Here is a 14,891-nt window from a genome sequence, read left to right on the forward strand (position 1 = left end):
ACCTTGGAGAGGCTAGGAGAACTAGACCACTCAAGAATTCTCTAGAACACTCAAGGATCATCTTAGAGTCATGAAGACTTGTATAGACTTATGGAGAGTTCTCTAGAATTCTCTACATTGTACATAGTCCTAGAAATCTCTAGAACTAATCAAGTAGGATGAGGAGGCCTATAAATAGCAAGCACCCCTCTCATTTCATCAATCAAGCAATCTAGCAAGAAGCAAGCTATCAAGCATACTTGTAAGTTCTCTCTTGTTCAATATAAGTTCTCTTTCAATATATTCTTCTTTGCCTTTCAATTGTTCTAGCAGGGCGTTTGCGAGTTTAAGGCTGATTTAGCATAAGGGAGTTGCTAAGGCCGCACGAGTTGCATAACAAAAGAGTAAGCTCGTGACATTATGTAACCTTTATTATCTAAAACTACCTAGTGTTATTGAATTGTCTGCCTCCAAACAGTTTTCTGTTATTCTCAGTCATTTCGTGTTTTATTTGGATATTTCTTTTTCAAGTCACAATGCATCCGTTTGCATATTTTTGATGGAAGCTAAGACGACCTCATGGAATAGTAGAAGAGAAATGGCCTGAAGTGGTCGAGTGGCCGAGGGTGTTTCTTGGTTGTTCTGGTTCACAAATTTGCTTGAAATTTATGTCAATTGTGTTCATATATAAGCTCACTTGCTGTATGGATACAATGAATGATAAATTGGTTGTTCAAAGTTACATCAGCTCAAAGATACAAAGAAGCTAGCACAGTAGTAATACGTAAATCAGAAGCAGCAAGAAGAGTTCATGAGGGAAAATACAAAGCTGTCAGGATCAACCTTTCCAAACCCCTTGCATATTTTCAAATCATCAAGATGTCATTAGATACAGCTCAGACATGACAAAGAAACAAATGGCCAGAAAATGAGAGGGATGCTAAAAAAAAACATTATACCGAGTACATGTCGACACCTTATAAAAGAATATATCTATACGAAGAGCCCTGTATGTCAATTAACCAGCTTATTTGGGTACCGAGACTTTAATCGAGTATCCATGGCTTCTTATAGAATGAAGTAATTTTTATCTGTGAATGTGAATGGTATTGAACTTGCTTCTTCCGCTTCTTCTATCCCTATATCCGGCGACCCTCCAAGAGACTGACTTGGTTGTTGGGTTCCTATGTTCATCATCTAGAACTCTGGTTAGATGAGTACCAGAGCTTTTTCTGGCAGATCAATATTTTCTCCTTCTCAATACCATACTCGGTATCTTCCTTCCGACATCCCCATCTCATCCCCTTAGCAATAGTTGCGACAGCATCCACAAAGTAGCTCGATTCCCTAACTATTGCATAGCCATTGGGGCGCAGGATGCGGTCCATCTCTAGGAGCACATATTTCATTTCGCATCTGTGGAATGTACAATGCATTAGAATCACTTATACTTTGTATTCAGTATTCACAGTGAACGCCGACAGTAATTATCTAGCATTTAGCTTTTTCAGAAAAACTAAAGCTTCCCGACAAATGAAAATATACTGGATAATCTGATCAGTACCTGTGGCTTTCTGAAGTAAAGAGGCCATCAAGATGGAGAAGATCATAAGTGCGAGGATATGTAGAGAAAGCTTCGCACCTGCCAACCAGAAACCATGAAATCAATACAAAAAGACTGCTGGATGGCCAAATGAGGAACATCAAAAGTATGCTATTCATGCGCATCAAAGCTTCCATGATCAATAAATTTAAACTTACCAGTCATGGTAAGTTCCAATAAGGCCCCGATCATAGACCACAGGCAGTGTATTTGCAGCATAGGAAGAGACCACATTCATGACCCACAAGGGATCATCAATTGAGGCTGCTGCAAGCCCTCCATACACAGTGTTCATGTCCATAACATTTCTGATCTTATCTGTCCCAAGTGCTGGAAGCAACTTCTTGTAGTGCTGCAATCGTTTTTTCCACTTGCCATCATCATGTTTCAGAGCACTAGCACTCCCACCATGAACATCAGAAATACGTTCTGGTGCAACATGCAACCGCTCTGGCCATTTAGGAATGCTGTCCAAAGACGACCTTTTGTGCTTTGGGTTTGGAACAACAACACAAGAGCGCAATGGAGTGTACCATGCTGAATCTGGTTCAAGGCTATCATCACACTTTCCAGGATAGGTATCTGGTTCAGAGAGCTTATCGTAGCAACTATTATCTGACAACTTCTGCCAAACAGCAATGTCATCCTTCTTGTTGTACAATTTGAAGCACAATGAAGTTAGCAGATCTTGCAACTTCTCGTAATCTGTTTTCTGATCTTCTATAGTTGTGTTCCATCCACGCCAGCGGTTTTCATAGTTGACAGGCGGACCAGAGAGGACCCAGAAACCTCCAGGACGAAGTATGCGATGAACTTCTAGCAGGTAAATCCCACCTGGCAGAAGCATAATAACATTTAATACTAGTTCAACTGTCAGGAGCATATACACTGACATGAAAGTTCCACACAACTAACATTAGAAATAACTCAGTATAAATTTAAAGCAAGTTGAGAACCCTTATGTTCACTTATCATGTATCTGTTTCATATTTAGATATTGGGTAAAATGCAATGCATCACTTTCAAAAAATCAAGAGAACCATGTACGCCATCTCAGCTGGTATGAGCTGACATTTTATTGTTGATCACTAAATCTCTGTATATTAACATCACTGCCTAGAATGGAAAGATTCTGATAGCAATTGGATAGAGAAAGTACCAAATTCCGTCCATGGGATAAGGCATCTAGAACAGTGAGCCATATCAAATGACTTTGAGGGGAAAGGAAGCCTCTGAGTGGAAATGATGCCAAGGACTGCTGGAATTCCACGTTCCAATGCAAACTGAACTTGAGCTTCATGATTATCTCTTGGTGCAAGAGAAACAGTTAAAATCCCACGATCTAGCAAATCGCCTCCCCAACTTGCAACCTAAATATTAATCAATTAAACAGATTAACTAATGTACCCTCTCAGAATAGAATTACTTGATACTTATAATACCAGAAGTGTTGCTTGTATGCAGGATTGCAGTTAACGCAGAATAAAAATAAAATGAAGATTATTGCTATAGATTGAACTCAGTTCACATGTTTGACCATATATCATGCTCACATGAGTGCCAAGTAATTACTGAACACAGTATCTGTTCACCCACCCGCAATTTTTATTTTCATAACAACATGATAAAATCAGAAGTTTTAAAAGATGGTTACTTGGACTCACCCCACAACCAGTGTCGATCGCAGTTCGAATAGTGCCGTCTTTCATTTCTGGAATAAGATCTTGCATCAAATCAACATATGCAGAAACGCCTTTAGGAAACATGGTTCCCCCACCAGGAAAAAGAAACTTGTCTCCTTCCTTTCTCAGCCAATTCTGATTAGATTTCTGCTTGTTAATCCAGTCATATGGCACATTCCTGAAATCAGATCCATAAGATCAAGTCAGACAGACAAACTTACCAAATAGAATTTTGGAACTGTAAGTTGAATCTACAAATACATTGTCGATTGAAATTGAAAATTTACCTGTACCAACATTTATCCCGGCTATTTGGCCACTTGATTGGAGACTTGTATCCATCTGGAGGTGGAACAAGGCATTCATTCCTTTCAAATACTGGAGGGCAGTGGCGTTCCATGAAGGTAAGACGATGAACGCCATACTTCCTCCATCTCTGTACATAAACATAGATCACTGTCATCACAGTATGAAACACATCTAGTATTACAAAGATTACACAAAAGCCTGCAGCACCTAAATTAAATGAGGGGCATACCCTTGGATCTGTGCAAGGAGTGTAGTCTTGATAGTCGGCACTGCATTCAGGGAAGGACGCAGCTTTTATCTGGAGAGGGGCCACCAGTGACTCCTTAGCAGATTGAACTGCGATCTGTTTGACATCATTAGCCTCAAATCTGTTCTTCTCAGAGCAGAAGATTCCACCAAGATAGAATGAGAACCCGCATAGCACGAAAAACAGTACTGACAATTGAAGAACTCTGGAGCCTTTGTCCGGCGCACCCGGTTTTGCTTCTTTATTATACTTCATAGTTTGGAAAATCAACTATCTGCAGAGAAACGAGGCAAACATTACAAATGATTCACACAATTCAGGTATCAAGCATAAAACATAATGCCCCTAAATTACATATCCCAATCCCTGAATCATAGCCACTTATAACCAGACTCAAACCAAAACTTTAGAAGTTCGTTCATTCCCCATGTCATCCCACACATCAAAGTAAATAATCCAAAATCACACACAAAAAAGAAGAAAATGTGAAAAAGAGTACTAAATGCACCAAACTTCAACATCACAGTTCCCATCTATCTCAGTGTATGAAACTACTGGTTTACATTTCTAAGACAAAGTAGGATAAAGACTGATCCATACAACCCTCTTCTACCCTCTTCTACATCACATAAATTTTTCAGAGAAACAGTAAAACATACGTGTTACTAAAACAAACCCATCAAAAATGGGATAACAAAATAAGTTGTGGATTGAGAGTTTGTGTATATATTCTGGATAGATCCTGATCCCAGCTGAGGAACAACACACATACCTATTCCATCCAAGAACCAACTTCCAAGAAAGAACACAGTAAATAATAAAATAACCAAGAGGTGAAATGTAAATCTAACAGTGACTGCCGACCAGCTTAAACTAATTAAGGGGATGGCAACTACCGACACTTTCAACTTTCTTCCTTTTATAGTTTTATGGTTTCTCACATGACAATGGGCCCATCCCCGCCTCTGCCGTCCCCCGAAGATCCGGCTCTCTCTCTCTCTCTCTCTCTCTCTCTCTCTCTCTCCCTCTCTCTAAAGTCTAAACCCAGCAGAAGTGACTCTCTTTACAGCCGTAATCAGACTGTAGAAATCAAAAGGGATTTAGAGTGGAGAAGAAAAAAGAAAAAAGCAACAAAGCAATTTCCATCATTTCCTTGAACGTAAGAAAAGTTTTTATGCATGATTCCATTGCCAATCAGCTGCTTTCTTTCGCCATCATTCAGCATGAAGAAAACCAACAAAATCAAAACCACATTCTTTTTTTTATGCAAACCCACAAAGAACACAAGCTTGAAATTCACTGAAACGGAGCAACCAAGATTTGAACCAAAGAACCAATGCCAGCTAAACTAGATGTCGACAAGCCAAAGAAAAACAGAGCATTTGCAAACCAATTTGCGAGAGATGTCATCTTCATCCAAATATAGTAAAAAACGAAAGAGAAGAAAAATGGGTTACTGTCCGAAACCCAGATCTAATGCGCAGAACAAAGAAAACCCAAGATTGCAGAAGAAACGAATGACGGAATGCCAGACCCAAAAAGACCAAAGAAACAAAAGCAAAACGATGATGGGAGATCTGACACAGCAAGTAAGTAGTACAAAATAAACAGTGAGACCCAGTTCTTAAGTAAACAGAACAAAGAGATAGAAGAAGAAGAAGTACCTTGTTGTCTATAAGCTGACAAAGAAAATAAAAGAAGGGTGGAACCCTTTCTCCAGTTCTCTGCAACAATCGTGAGAACCCACGATTTAGAACCACAGGTGGGTTAAACGGGGCAGAGAGGAAGGAGAAGGGATATGGCAAGCAGCACAATATATGGGATTTATATAGATAAACAACTCTGCTTCCTCTTCTGCTTCGCTGTCCTCCTTCAATTACTCTTCTTTTGTAATTTTTTTCTTCTTTCTGTTTTCTGGTGGTAAATTCTTCTGTTTTTCTTTCTGTTTCCTTGTCTTTTCAGTTTTTTACTGACCCAAAATATCTCAATTGACCTTATTCAAGGGATTTTCAACCGCATTGATGATAACAAAAAATCTGAATTTTGGTGAGTTTTCTAGGCTGATGTGTTTTTAGTCCCCTCCTCCTTGCCATCTTGTCCTGCTGGAATGTTTTTGTTACACTATTGTTAGACGACATATTAACTCCAAACTATAATGAGAAGTCGTTTTTTATTTGCGTGACAAGATCTAAAATCTGTGCAGCCAACATTACAAGTATTACTAAAGAAATAATTAAATGTAGAAGTATTTCCAAGTTCAATTCATTAGATCAACGTTGAAATTTTAACTAGTGTAACCTAGATCGGAAATTGCATGAAAGCTAGCCTTCTACCAATCTAGCACCGTGGCCGTTAAGGTCTCATGTGGTTTCCATTTCCGACATCGTCATATGAAGGAGGACCTAATCAAAATGAGTTGCTAGATGGCAAAAGAACCTCAAGGAGTCTGACATTAAAACAGAGGCTCAACGTACTCGACCCATTTGGACCAAAAAAAAAAAACGTACTCGACCCTGATCCATAACAGCCTTCTGACGCTGCCACACCTGAAGTTGAAATTCCTTGCAAAACTATAGTGTTCTACTTTTGCCCTTCTAATTTTGTTACAAAGAATTGAAATCTCATATTCTTTTGTCACACAAACGATTCTGCTTGGAATAATCCAAGAAATAGGTTAGGAACTTTATCTTTTCTCTTTTATCACTTTCAATTTTCTTTTTGCTCCACCAAGCAACAAAAATTCGCTCCTGATGAATCATACCTTGTTTTCCATATTACCTTTCTGAAGCTAGTTTATATTCACCCTTTGTGAGTTTATCTAGTCGGTGATATTCACTGCAGATCGAAGTTGGTAAACCAATGGAAACCCGTGCAAGAATGGTGCAATTATACACATGCAATTCCGAGTCAAACCGAAGTTCATATTCGAATTCATGGGTTTACAAAACTGTCGGTAACAAAAGGAATACTTAATTACTTATGCACATCACCTCAGATACTGATAGTCAGATTATCAGATTATACTTATTAATTATCTGGCCAAATTGCATTACTATAGGATTATATTTGGTATTTTGTCGAGAAGCTAGAGAGATCGAGGTCTTATTTTTCTATACAAAATTTCTTCAGGAAGTGCGCGCGGTGGGAATTGAAGAGCACAAAGCCACGAGTCAGAAAATCACAAGGTTTCTGACCATCTTTAATACTATACTACTCCTTCATTCAATCATCGTATGTCAACTTCAGTACAGCCAACGTTAGTTTCCTTTATTTCTGAAATCTGAATCCCATTTTTCATTGATGATAGGGGGTCAGTCAGTTAGAGAAAGCCATTATTGAAAAGTTTGGTCTTCCTGCAGATCAATACGTAGTGCTTGACTCACCGTCATCAAGAATATTAACCCAAAAGGACGACTTTAAAAACTTCAAGAGAGGAATATGGTTCAATTTTCATCGCTAAGCAGTCGAAGTGAGAACTTAGTGGGAATCAACCAACCAACCAGTTACTATGCAGGATTAGAAACTTGTCTAGATTAACTGGAATTTTGTTTTTTAAATTTTTTTTGTAGAAATTTAGAACCAAAACTTAGCCTTAGCAGAATAATATTTAATTAAAAGATACTACAGAAGTACACATGCTAAAACTATAACAAATAGGTAGAAAGTTCATTGTTTAGGAAAATTAATTAATTAATAGAAAGAGAGTGAAGAGAATCAGAGTAAAGAAAATTAGATGTAATTTAGCCAAAAAAATAGGAAAAATTAAATGGAGAAAATGATGAAAAGCCCAAAAAAACAAGGGCTAAGAGAGTTCGAAAACCTCTGTCCTTCGAGGATTGTAGGAGAGTTGGAGAGTGAACCAACTGAATGAGGGTAATTTTCAATGCAAAGCTACATTTAGTTTAATATATCCTTAATTTTTGTCTGGGCTGAAGCGCATAGAGCCCACCACTTGTACATGTCCCTGCAACCACCAATTAATGGCTTACGATTATTTGCATGCTATCTTGTTACGATTAAGGTGCGCCTATTGCCATCTCACCGTCTTCTTTGTTCACCCCACAATTATATGTAAACTCAAATATCCACCTTACCTTTAAAAAATCATAAATATTGTAAAATCACACGATTAAAAAAAGGTCAAACTAAAATGAATATCTCTCTTATTTTTTCTTTTAATTCGTCATACTATTTGGTGGTGGGAACCCAATCACGACGGCACAACATGGTGTACGGTGGTGGTGCGGCAATCCTGACGTCAGGCTATTTACCGGATTACATCAATGGTTGTTTTATGAGTTGCTCGATTGACAGTGCCGCGTTGATATCGGTTCGACAACAGAGTGATTCAGTGACGGCAGCACTCGGGGGTTATTAGGCTCTACGGGCCTGGGTTCTTTCTATGCCTCAGGTGTCGATGGCCTGGGCTTGGGCATTGGCATGTGTCCGGGCAATTGGCTTCCTGGAGGTAGCTATGTTATTTTTTATTTTTTATTGCTTTTACTTAATTCTTGTTATGCATGGCTTCATGTTTATGAGCCTATCTCACTCATGTGGCGTATTTTCCCTCTATGGGTTATTGTATTTGCTTTGTCCAATTTGGAAGGACTCTGCTCCATATCATTATGTCCATCTATCTCAATTGTTTCCAGAGTTTTAGTCCTCGATTACCAAAACAACCCAACAACTATCATTGTGTACCTTCATGTGAGCATGTGTGTCTGTACGCATAAAGTGCAGTTGTGCACTTACCAATTAGATTATGGGTGCTCACGTGTGAGTTCATCACCCCCCTCCCTCCATTTTCTTCGGTACTGGTTCTTGTCCTTGGTTACAGTTTTCGGTTCACTCTCGTCAGCCACAGCTCTTACATTGCTTAAGTGACATTGGTGGATTGTGTGGTGTTGTTTTGAGGGAGCTCTTCCTCTCGGTAGTGGACTTCCATATATTATGTGTATTGGGATTAGTTTGGCATCAGTTCGGGCATCATTGCTCAAGTCATGGTAGCGGCTGGTTTTGTGTTGTTGCTGATGTTGTAATTTTAGATTTGTGTTTAGGGTTACACTTAATTACACTTTCCATGTGGATTGTGATAACTTGTAATTTTTCTTAGCTTATGTTGTTTTGCTCTGGGGTTTCCCTGATTTTTAATGAAGTTTTTCGTCAACCACAAAAAAAACCATATGTTATTATCTCTATTCAAATTTCTTCGCAACCTTTTTTTATATATAACTTTCATTCTTTTTGCTTGATATTTTCTCTACTTGAACTACACACACACACACACACACACACACACACACACATATATATATACACAATAAGTTTCAGGTGCAGACATCTGCACCATGCAGATTCCGCAATTCTGGCGACTAACAATACGCAACGATGGTGCGGAAGGTGCTGGTCGTGCTCCCCCCTCATGACGCTCTTGTATGTGTCGGCCAGAGCTACATCGCCGGTTCATGGCGGCCGGAATCTCGAAATTTTTGGAAATTTCAAGTTTCTCGGCACCGTGCGGAAATTTCAAGATTCCAGCCACCATAGACCGGCGTTGCAGCTCTAGCCGGCACAAACAGGAGCGCCGGTAGGGGGAGCATGGCCAGTTGCCAGAATCGCATAATCCGTATGATGCAAACGTCTGCACTTGAAACAGATTGGACAAAGACCTTAATTAGAATACAATATGTAGGAAAATAGTACCAAATAGTCATATGACGAGCTGTTTGAGGTGTTGCATGTGTTTACTATTAAAATTTAAATAATTATTCAATTTTGTTTATTGTTAATTATGTTTTGTTTTACTATTATTCTTTTAGTTTCAAGGATAAAAGTGAAATATTTGAATTGAAATATGATTATGGGGTGAACAAAGAAGATAGTGGGGTGACAATAACCGCATCATACGATTATTTAAATGCTATCTTGTTTGCGATAATGAAGCGGGAAATGCGTGAGTATATGGAGATGCATGTCTTTGGTATCTTATGTGTCTCAGGTTCGAAAGGAATAATGCATTAGCCAACTCGAGAGCTTTGTTATGGGAGAGGGTATTAGAAAACAAATATTATCTCTATGTTTGTTCCCGATTATCCTTGTTTCCTCCAACAATTTTAGCTATCGTGTACATGGCAACGTGCAGTTCTGATCCTTGTAGATATGTTCATTATGTACGTTGTCATAGTACTGTCTAGTTGAATGAATATATAGGGGTTTTTTAGGTACCGAGGACTGTTTCTTAGCTTAAGATACATATTTTTATTTTTTGCCAATTTTCTGATTGAATTATTACATCTTCACCGTCAAGTTTTTAGGTAAAAACATATATATTATCTCTGCAAATTTTCAGTCAATTGGGTAATCGTTAAGTCACTCAAAACTGTGTTTTTCTATTATACACATGAACGGTTCAAGTTCGGTAGATTTAATCCATTCATTGGTTTAACTTAGTTAGATACCTTAACGATTACCAAATTGACTGTAATTTTACAGAGGTGATCTATAAGTTATTACCTAAATATTGGACGGTGGAGATATGAAAACTCGATCGAAAAGTTGATAAAAAATGAAAATCCGTATCTTAGCTTAAAGAACAGACTTCCGCACCTGAAAAATTCGGTGTATATATATATATATATATATGTGTGTGTGTGTGTGTTGATTTTCACTTTACCTGGTTTTGTATACGTCGTCAAGGTCGTTGCGAACAAAGAAATGGCCCATTCTTTAGAGAAATCTACTAGATGCTAGAAATGATAAAAAATTCACCATAATGTGCCAATTCAATGTAATGACTCTTTTGTAGGACCTCTAATAATTAAATTGATTGCAAAGTGTAATTCTACGTGCCATATATTATATTTTAAATATATATATATATATATATATATATATAGTACGCGATGTATTTAGCTTGCTCAAGTTTCTCAAAATTGAGTTTGTTGTGTCATCTCACAGTGCATTGAGTGTAGCAGTGGAAGATCATTTATTTTCACATGTTTAGTTTAAGGTTCGAAAAAACACTAGACGGTATACAGGTGGACAACTAGGTAGTCTCGTAGGTGGCGCGTAGATGGATTCGAATTATTAAATATTTATTTTTATTTTTATATATGTATTTAAACTATTTATATGTTTAAAATATATATAATAATGCTCAATAATTTTCAAAATAGTCTAAACTCAAATTCAAAGTTCATACAAAAATATTAAAACAAAAGGTAAATTGTAAAACAAATGCAAGACTAAATCTTAAGTTCTTCTTCTTCAAATCCTTCAATAACTTTTTCAGTATCAGACTGAAACTCAATATTTATTTTTATTTCCTCATCTTCCGCGTCATCATCCGAAATAAAATATTCAATATGAAGTTATTTTACTTCAACTGCGTTTTAATTTTTTTTTTCTAAAAATTCACTGATTTTGACCGCCGAGGAACGTCGCGGACCGCCTAGGTGGCTGTCAAATCCCTCAAACGCCACGAATGACCAAATAAGTAAAAAACGTGGCGGTGACCCGCCTCCTAGCGTTTAGGCGGCCGCTTTTTAGAACAATAGTTTAGTTACATGCGCACTTATGGGTTAGTAACTCAAAAACAAAAAATGGTGAGGACATAGCCCAAAACGGATAATATCTCACTATATATGTGTTGTTAGATTCAACCTGCTTAGATTTCTAATCAGTGTCAATGCTGGACATGGGCGGAGCTACGTACTTTAAGATCAACAGGTGCCATGGCACCCCTCCAAGTTTGAGCTATCAGCTATATATGTATTTCATATCGCTTTATTTACTTTTTCTTTGATGGCGTATTAACATATCTTTTTAAGTTTTTATATACCTTTTCTTCTAGTGAATTTTGTTTCTCATCGAAAAACACAAACAAATAAATAAATAAAGCATTTATGTTGTGCGTAGATTATGGCTCTTTTTTGTTGATTAATGTCATTTACATATCAAATAATCTCCACCGACATGTTTGTCGTTTTTCCTTTGTTTTCTGGTTTTGTCATGTATGTGTGCTTTGCTCATTCTCTTAGTACAACAAAACAACACAATCCCATCTAAAAAATAAAAAATAAAAACAACGCAATCAACCAAATTAAAGCTACCAATAACGTGAATGATATTACATAAGATTGTTAATTTCTCTCTGCACAAAAAAGAAGAAGAAGAAGAAGAAATATATAAGTTTCTCTCAGACTTATCCACATTTGGCATTTTATGAGTTATTCAACTCTAGCTACTTAATTGAGTCATTTTCAACTGGCCTTCATATATTATCTTCTAAACGGGTACGTATGGCCGGGTATGTAGACTGTAGTTGTATTGTCAACTTCAAGATTTATATGATGCATGATGCATCAGTGGAACGTAAGTAATAATAATTATCAGATCCAGATTGCTGATACATATGATCATTCAGGTTTAATTGATGTCCTGATCGCCAGCATAATAAAACAACCTCAGAAGCAGTGTGGGAAAACAATTAAAGCTTATCCATATTCTTTGATTCTCCAAGATTATATGTCTAGGGCCGGCAAGTTAATTAAGTATCGGGTTCTCTATTAAAGGTATTTTCACAATAACCTGATGTTCGAACCAAAACCATCTTACTACCGGGGGAGCGGTCTCTGCAGCGTCCCGAACAACTTACATTCTAGCATGTTGATACGTACTATATATGTCCACAGTCCACCCCGTTGTTAGTTAATTTTTTTGTCCCTATTTATTTGGATGATGCCTATTTAATCATAATGAACAAAATATCAATAAGATTCTAAGGCAGTCGTTATATGCAGGGTGATGGCGGTACGGTATGTTTCTGTCTCAAAGAGAAAATCGTGTCCCTTGTGGTTAGTTGGTTACTCGAGTCTTTTCCAATGCCGACATTGAACCAACACTCTTCCAATGATCCCGCACTGCTAATTTTAGGAATATCAAGTTGATCGAAGATAGGAAATTAGGAATGTTCCTATATCAATTGGTTTGAGTTGCATGTGAGAATCTAGATATGCATTTCTATAATGTGACGCACACGTTAGCTTTGCATTGAATTGCGATGAGGAAATGTAACCAGTATTGATTCACCGTCGACTGTGTCTTTTGTTTTCTTGCTCAAAACAGAGGGCCGTCAATCATTATGTTCTATACTTCTATATGATATGAAATGGTTTTCTATCTTCACCAATCAAACATAGCTGCAAACATTTTCTTTTCCTGCACGCGCGCAGTACAGCCTCATCGATATCTGAGCACCCGGCAAGCCTTACCGGAGTTTGTCGTACCGTCGATCGTCGTCATACTACAGTGAAGAAACACGTACATTGCCATCTCTTCTTTAGCTCTAACGCAGGTTCCCGATTGCATTGATTCTTCTCTTTTTGGGTTCGTCAGTACATGAATTGCATGAAATTAAGCTTCTTCTCCTTTCGAGAATCGATCGGCTTGTACCCTAATACATGCAAGCTATGTACGTACTTGCGTTGGTTTTTCTTATAACTTTTTTTTGTTCTTAAATTTGCTTATGTTGGTCCCTTTTTAATTAAGGATGGAGTGATGGACGATGAAACATTGGGGGCTATTGTGCTAGTGACAACAACTTGGATAGAGGCTTCGCTAGTGGCGGCAACCCTACTAATATGACGTTGTGTATAATTTTCATAATCAATGGATTAATTAACACAATAGATGGGGACATGGCATGGACCACATTGTAGACTCTAGTAGTTCTTAACTTTGGAACTTGCAATCTAGCTAGTAGTTCTCACTTTGTAATCGATCGAATAGATTAGTTAGCTCAACATTCTCGAGTATCGTAATTCTTCAAGTTGATTTTGTTCTTTGTTAACTAGGATTGATTTCAGGTCTCTATTCTTGGTCCTAACCAATAGTCTAAATATCGTTTTCGGTATCATATCGATCGAGAGGTAAAACGATATATCGGGGGATATATCGGTTTTATCGGATTTGCTTATTTTCAATAAAAATTATAAAATTATACTTCAATATGTACCAAATAAACTAAAAAAACGGTACTAAGTAACTAAAGAAAATAAGTATTTAATTTAATGACAATTAAAGTACACGAACGACATCTAATAATAAAAATAAGTATTTAAGAATGATTATTTAGACTTGAAATTCATCATATCTATTTAAAATTTATATAAATTAAAAATATATATGAAAAAAATGAAAAAAAAAGTTTTTCAAAAAAAAAAAGAGGAAATAAATATTTAAAAAATTAAACAAAAATTGAAAAAAAAAATTCAAAGTTTGACCGATATTTGACCGTTGACCATCATTTTTACGTTGACCGATAAATTTTGACCGATATGCTCTTATCGTATCGGATTCGAAATATCAGAGATATATCGGCGATATCGCCGATATTTCGAACAGGGTCCTAACTAGTTAGTAGTTCAAGAAAATTAGTGCTAATTAATATGTTTATATCCAATCATTTCTGATGTGAACACATTGTTTGTCATTGTGATAGTTTAAAATCCAATAATGGTAGAGCACTATTAACTCCATGCACGTCCTAATCATTTGATCTCAGAACTTACTCCATTTAGTGTATTCTTCCAACTTAGGATTCTCTTGGTACCATTGCAAGATTTAGGTGAACAAACATATTAGGTCTAACAAATTGCATGGAAAATAAGATGCATGGGTTCACATCAAATTAAAATCGATAGACAAAAAAAGTTAGGAGGAAACTCACATGGTTTAGGGCCCTCCCAGATTGAAAACTAAGCCTAAAACGAGCTTGAAGAAACAGAGTCGGTGGGGATGAGTGGTGATCTCAACACGCATTTTAGATTTGTAATAAAGATTTATTATAAGATAACTAACTCAAAGATGATGCGTAGTTAGTGTCCCTATTCTATTTGAACGACTAATGACCTGGGCACGAAGAAGAACATGGTGCATATTATTGACATTGGCATCAATTAACTTCACATGGCATGTTGATGATGTGAGGATTTGCATGTGGAGATAAGAAAGGGGAAAGAAAGAAATAGACCTCTAAGCCATTGTCTTTGTTTCTGTTGTCGATCTTTTG

General features: G+C 37.1%; 1 protein-coding gene across 1 annotated transcript; it reads right to left on the bottom strand.

Moving 5' to 3' along the window:
- Window positions 1-809: 809 nt before the first annotated feature.
- On the bottom strand, window positions 810-5,625 carry LOC126793211 (probable methyltransferase PMT20). Its single transcript, XM_050519670.1, has 8 exons — window positions 5,485-5,625; window positions 3,803-4,094; window positions 3,552-3,700; window positions 3,247-3,442; window positions 2,742-2,952; window positions 1,741-2,416; window positions 1,544-1,621; window positions 810-1,395 (listed from the first exon to the last, which is right to left on the bottom strand). The coding sequence occupies exons 2-8, from the start codon at window positions 4,073-4,075 to the stop codon at window positions 1,173-1,175; spliced, it is 1,806 nt and encodes a 601-aa protein (XP_050375627.1). The 5' UTR covers window positions 4,076-4,094; window positions 5,485-5,625; the 3' UTR covers window positions 810-1,172.
- Window positions 5,626-14,891: the final 9,266 nt, after the last annotated feature.

Source organism: Argentina anserina, chromosome 5 (assembly GCF_933775445.1).
Source record: "Argentina anserina chromosome 5, drPotAnse1.1, whole genome shotgun sequence".
Taxonomy (NCBI): Eukaryota; Viridiplantae; Streptophyta; class Magnoliopsida; order Rosales; family Rosaceae; genus Argentina; species Argentina anserina.